Source organism: Astyanax mexicanus, chromosome 20 (assembly GCF_023375975.1).
Source record: "Astyanax mexicanus isolate ESR-SI-001 chromosome 20, AstMex3_surface, whole genome shotgun sequence".
NCBI classification, from domain to species: domain Eukaryota; kingdom Metazoa; phylum Chordata; class Actinopteri; order Characiformes; family Acestrorhamphidae; genus Astyanax; species Astyanax mexicanus.
Genome location: NC_064427.1, coordinates 3,286,243 through 3,292,815, shown reverse-complemented (window position 1 = coordinate 3,292,815; position 6,573 = coordinate 3,286,243). Strand labels below are relative to the sequence as shown.

The following is a 6,573-nucleotide window of genomic DNA, read 5'->3' as shown; positions in this document are numbered from 1 at the left end:
TCAGTATTTGGTTGAATAACCCTGGTTTTTATTAATAGTTTTAATGCACCTTGCCATGTTCTCCTCCATCAGTCTTACACACTGCTTTTGAATAACTTTATGGTTTGGTTTGATGGCTTGTGATCATCCATCTTCCTCTTGATTATATTCCAGAGTTTTTTTATTTTGGTAAAATCAAAGAAACTCCTAATTTATAAGTAGTCTCTTATTTTTTTCCAGAGCTGTATTTTGTCTGAATTCCTTAATAGAGTCATGTAAATGATAATCAACCCTATTTCATGTAGCCTCCCTCAACAGTGTATTATTGTTTTTATTTGTTTTATGTTGTTATATCTCATATTGATATACTGTTTATTATTTTTATTTTTTATTACAATCTTCCAGTCCACAGCAGTTTAGCCCAGCCCACATTAGAGTTGTAGTATCAGGCTTCCTGCTTTTTGAATGAGGCACAATACAGGAAGGAGTTGTAGCAATTATAGCAGGTATTAGTCTTAAAGGTATTAAAGGCATATTATACAATTTCCCACAAATTAACACAGTTCTATTGGGTCTTAATAAAAGGTCTGTGGCCTTCTCACACTTTCCTTCTAAATTTGATGTAATTTGTTCCTGTTTGCATTAGCCAGCTAACGTTTACTTCACCTTGAGTTCACATCTCTTCATTCCTCTCTCACTTACTTGTTTGCACTCTCATGCCACACACACACACACACACACACACACACAAAATGTAAATAAATGTAATTTACCGTAGTGTAAGTACAGTTTTAGCCATTTTATTTAATAATGTAAATGCCATTCAGGAGCTGTTATTACTTAATTTCCTTTTTTTTGTTTTATAGCTACACTATGTCATAAACACAATTTTATACAGGATTAACTGTATATGGGATCATCCAGCTTTACTGTCTGTGTTTGTTTTTTTATTTACATTCTGTTTATGATCAGACTATCTGAAAGTCCAGTCGTTTCTAGTCACTGACCAGCTGTGGCAACTGATGCAATTCTGTACTACATATACTGTACTATACTAACTATTTCCCTATACCCATATAGCCTCATTTGCTCCCCTATACTACCTTATACTACCCTATACTAAACTATAATATGCTGTATTATCCCATCCCCTCTACTACCATATTCTACTATATACCCTTCATGCACAACCTTATACTCCCCTATACAAACCTATATGACCTTTACTGCCTTACACTATAGGTCTCTAGTCTCCATATATGACCCTATACTACCTTTGCTATTATTTACTACCCTGTACTTCATAAACTACTCCCTATTCCTCTGTATAAAGCCCTATTCTACCTTATTCTTCCTTATACTACCCTATAATTCCCTATCCTCCACAAAAATGTCCAGCTAATAAAGCAATGGCAATTCTATTATCAGTTGGCACAGATGATAAGTGACTGGAAATATTTGACCCTACAGGTGTCTCTCAATAGATGAGACACTGTTCATCCTGCCTGGCATCGCTGTCCTGCAAACAGTACAACATAAGACAAATCATATGCATATGTCTGTAAAAAGGAAATAAATTAAATATCTCATTTCTGCAGGTTTGATGCCACTTCTGTTTATAATAAATGATAACTGGTGTCATTAAAATTCCTTCACACATCTGCAGTAAACGGAAATGCAACTTACTTAGCAATTTATCTTATTTTGCATAATCTTTTCTGAGATTTTTTTTTGTGAACAATCTTTTTTTTAGACATCCAATTTAGTTTGTAGACTTGTAGAGTCTTTACTTGTCTATACAATCTGGCATTTCACACTAAATTACTCACAATTTCAGTGCAGAAATGTAGAAATATCAGTGAATATCCCCTCACAGACAAAGCTAATAACCTCCTGATAACCTTGGTGGAGGTTATAGGAGCATATAAAGGGGTTAAACCCCTGTGCTGTTGGATCGAGTTGCTGTCCAGGGTGCTGAGCTGAGCATGCAGCTCCATCACGCATCACCTGCCTGCAGTCCTTCTTCTTTCTGTTCCAGCCTTCATAACATAATAGTGTGCGTGCGCCACGTAAAAAAGCTTCACGTAAAAAAAACAGACCAGAGGGGGCGTGGTCAACACGTGCGCAGCTGCGAATGCGTCAGGACTGGCTTTCCGTGCAACCAATGGAGCGCGCGCGCAACGTGCACAGGTTGTGCTGCACTTTGGTTGGTGTTCTGTCGAGTTGTGCTACCCTGTCCAACCGTGCTATCCTAGTAGTGTATTTAAATGTAAAAATACACCATATTTACACCAAGTACACTGCTCAAAATTGATAATAAAATATGGTTTAAAAAAAACAACAACTGAAAGGACACTATTTAACTGATTCCTGACCGTTAATTAAATACATAATTGTGAAAAGTAGAGTAGTGAAATTATTTTTAATAGTAATAGTGAGGTTTCATTTCATTTACTTTTTTTAGATTTCATTTCTACTTCTTGTTTTTTCTCACTTACATATGTTTATTTCTTGTTTCTAGTACACATTTGGAATGAACGTAGAGTGTGTTTTCTTTTCATTTTTGTGTGTATGTATAATGTCTGTGTGTTTTATGTCTGACGGACCCCAGGGAGGAATAGCTGGATCCAAATAAAAATAAACAAATAAACACCATATTAAAAATACACCACGAAGCACCATATTAGAGCGTGTTCTCAGTGGAAGTCTATGTACATTTTTGAAGAGCATAACTTATTCTATCATTGTACGGTTTGCGTAGTTGTGCCCGTGAGAGGTCATTACAAATTTCTTTGATATATATATTTTAATATTAATTATTGTATTTATTATTATTAATAATATTTTCCATTTGCGTTTTTGTGCAATGAGAGTGAGTCCATGTTGTTTAATGCACAAAAAATATATATATAAATATATTCTTTAAAAAAACAAACACGAGAAATAATTAATAACTGTAGGTCAACGCATGCTCAGTGCCTTTAGGAAGCACGTGTCGATGGGTAGCACAACTCGACGGAACACCGGTTCTTTTTATTTTTTATTCGAACACTGCCGTTCCACCTTAAGTCAAGTGCAGCTGGTGCATATCGAGTCTGTGCTGAATTTAAGGTGGCCAGGTGACCGGGCCAATTGGAGACGGTAGGCGCTGGCGAATAGGAAGCCAAAGAGATTTAGCATCGTCACGAGAGCTGGTAGAGGAATCGTCACGTTTTAGAGGAGGAAGGTTTTTTTCTGAGGGGTGTTCGCATGTGTTTGTGGTGGTCGTGAAGAGGGGGTGCCTGCCTGATGTGGCCTGCCTGAACCCCCCCGTCGCCCAGAGCGCGTTTTGCCCCACCCTGGGAAATGCGCAGCACTGACTCACGGTGACAATTCCGAGGCTCCTGCCTGAGAGTGTGTGTGAGTGTGTGTGTGAGAGAGTGTGAGTGTGTGTGACCGAGCCTGCCTCCATTGCATCCGAGGAGAAGAAGAGGAAGAGGAGGAGAGAAGGAGCAGAAGAGGAAGGATAAAGAGCAGGAGGAAGGATAAGGATAAGTAGCTCCCTGGCCGTCACGTTGCGCACGACGACGCCTGGCATCATCAGCAAGATGGGAGGTAAGAGGCGGTGGGCTTCAGGGCTGCTGGTTCCACTGGATCATGCTATAGGAAAGCTGTGGAGGGCCTTGATGACGGTGATGTGCTTGTTGTGTTTACCTTGTAGAGGCAGAGACGAGGCAGAGGCTGCTGCGCAGCGTGAAGAAGGAGGTGGGTAGAGAGGGATGCTGCATGGACTCAACAGCATGGAGAGATGGAGAGCTCCAGCTCATGCATGTCAACAGCTTTAATGGGTTCATTTGTATCATTGAACCTTCGGTAGATGGTTGGAGAAAAATACTAAAGATGAATGATAAAGCATAATCAAGCATAACATCTACCAGGGTTAAAGTAGCACTCCTTAAGATTGTTTCTTTTAAACTGAAAGCAATAGTATTCCAAATAAATATTTTAACAGATTTTTATATATATAACAATGTATATGCATAGTGCTTTTTACTACAAATGTTGTCACAAAGCAGCGTTACAGAGATACAGGTCCAAGCCTCTTATGATTAAGCATCTAAGTGATTAGAGTGGCAACACTGACAAGGGAAAAAACTCCTTCAAAACTAAAAAGAAGAAACCTTAAGACTAGTTCCAGTAGTGACAGCATGGTGTCTTGGTGGTTAGCACGTTCGCCTCCCAGTGCTAGGGTCCTGGGTTCAAGTCTGTATCCATGTTCTTACTGTGACTGTGTGTGTTTCCTTTGGGGACTCTGGTTTCCTCCCAAAGTCCAAAAACATGAAGATCTGGATTGTATCTTCATGTTGATCTTAAAATTCTAAAAAAGTATGAAATTTTTTTAGAGTATGCCCTCTGTATGCCCAGAAATGCCCAGAAAAGAATTGGCACTCTGTTCTGGGTCAACTTCTCAGTGCCTGATGCAGTGGTGGATGGTCATTTCTGGTTGAGAGTACGCTGTGCGTGATTGGCTGTGATACAGGAACAATGCTGAATTATTCGGTAAACAAAAATTAATAAACATAGTAAGTAAACAAGTAAAACCATAATATGTTTTATATTTTAGATTCTTCTAAGTAGCACATGTATCTTTTGAGGACAGATCTGCACACTCTTGGTGAGAGGTCTTCAAGGAAGGAGTTCCTGGAGGTGCTGAACAATAGTTATACAATATACAATAATGCTGCTTTTTCATTCTGGGAAGCTCCAGCTCATCTCAATTAAATCACGTCAACTCACCATCTCAGTTCATCAGGTTTAGATCAGGGGATTGATGTGGAGGACTAACACTTTTTTCCATATTTTCCATATGTGTCCATTAATTGTTTAGATGTCTTTAATATTAATCTACAATGTAGAAAATAAATTAAAGAAAGAAAGAAAGAAAAACACTGAATTGAAAGTTGTGTCTAAACTTTTGACTGGAACTGTATATATGGTCCACCGAGCCTGATCAACCTGACTACACTAGATTAACAGTAGTACCAAGTTTGAACAAGCTTTTCCAGCATGGATAGCATGACCAACCTGTCTACTAGTTTATTATTATACTGTAGATAACAGTATGTTTTACCTGGATGAAATTTTTTTCTTAACATTTAATATCAAGTAAGAACACCTGAAACCAGCTACCAGCAGAAACTGGTCTTCTGTGGTACTTTGACTTGGGTACCTCATAGATCATGGGTGCCTTATTTATCTGTATAATTACAGCTATTTATAGGCAGTAAATAGACTCCTGCTGCAGGCTCAGTGCTGTTTGTGTACAGTAGGATGCGAGGGAGGTGGGTACTGCCATATTCATGGTCTTTCTTTCTTGGGCACCATATATAAGAATAGAATGAATGAATGCCGAAGGGAATTAAAGACTGAGTGAAATTTAAGGCACATGTTCTGTAGGATGGAGAAACCAAAACTGAACAAAATGAAACATTTGGCCGGAAGCTGGTTCCCAAATACAGAACACAGTGCTGGATAGTTTGAATCCTGAACACACTTTTTTATGTTGCCACTTTTCTTACTGCTGTATGAATGAAATAGCCTTAATATATTATGGTCTTTAATGTATATTGTATTCATTTACTGTATATATTGTTAATATTTACTAAACACTGAATTTGGACCATCCTAGCAGATATACCAGCTAAGCAAAAAATGTATAACAAATGTATATGTATGTATATCATTGTATATCATTTTGGTATGGAGTTAAAAATATTGTACACTTTTGGCAACTTTCCCCATCAGTTTTCTTATAAAGCTTGGGGTAGCTTGTTGGCTTGCCAAGTAGTAACTTAAAGTAGTAACTTAAATACCTCAATAGCCCAAGGAACATCAGTGTGAGGAACCTGTGCCTGGCATTTTTCACTAGAGGTGTACATACCTTTTGAAATGATGGGCAAGAAGAGAGGGTCAGATGCGGTTGCTGGATATTTTAGACTAGATCTAGTTGTTAAACCAGGGGTTTGTGGGTCAGTTCTGTTGGTGTAAAGAGAGATGAGAAGATGCTGCCATCTGTAATTTACTGAGTGGATTGTTGGCATGATTCAGCTGCTGATGCCTGGGCCAAAATGGACTTGGACAGATCTTGGGTGCCTGTAAAATGTATTTTCCTGTATAGTTAAAGCAATTGATGAAACAGGGTCTTCTGTACAGTGTTGTTCATTTAGAGTAGGGTGGAGGAGGTGGGTACTGGCCCATTTTTCTTCTTTTATTGAGGAATGATGCTCCCACCACCATGCTTAAGAGATGGTAGAATGTTCTTAAGGTTACATATATATTTACTGTAGCAAAACAACCTACTTTGGCTTCACTTGGCCATGTGAAGTTGTTGGTTTTGGAACAGGTGCTTTTTTTCTAGGACATTCTGATCATCCAAACCATTGTCCTCCTTGGACAGTTGTTTAGAGACATTGTTTCCAAGACATTTCCAACATTCATTAGACTTTCCCATTGTATTGAGTGTTGGCCAATCCAATGATTACTTTCAAACAAATCCTTTTCATTAGGACAGAGAGTGGCTGCCAACTGTAGCCAATCTTGATTATTTACAGGATG

At 38.5% G+C, this 6,573-nt stretch overlaps 1 protein-coding gene across 1 annotated transcript in view; it reads left to right on the top strand.

The window, feature by feature from the left end:
* Positions 1–3,103: 3,103 nt before the first annotated feature.
* Positions 3,104–6,573, top strand: part of sgsm1b (small G protein signaling modulator 1b) — a 29,412-nt gene continuing 25,942 nt past the window's right edge. Inside the window, exons 1-2 of the mRNA XM_022680886.2 lie at positions 3,104–3,573; positions 3,680–3,723. Coding sequence (XP_022536607.2) covers positions 3,567–3,573; positions 3,680–3,723 — 51 coding nt within the window. The 5' untranslated portion in view covers positions 3,104–3,566. The remainder of the gene's footprint in view (positions 3,574–3,679; positions 3,724–6,573) is intronic.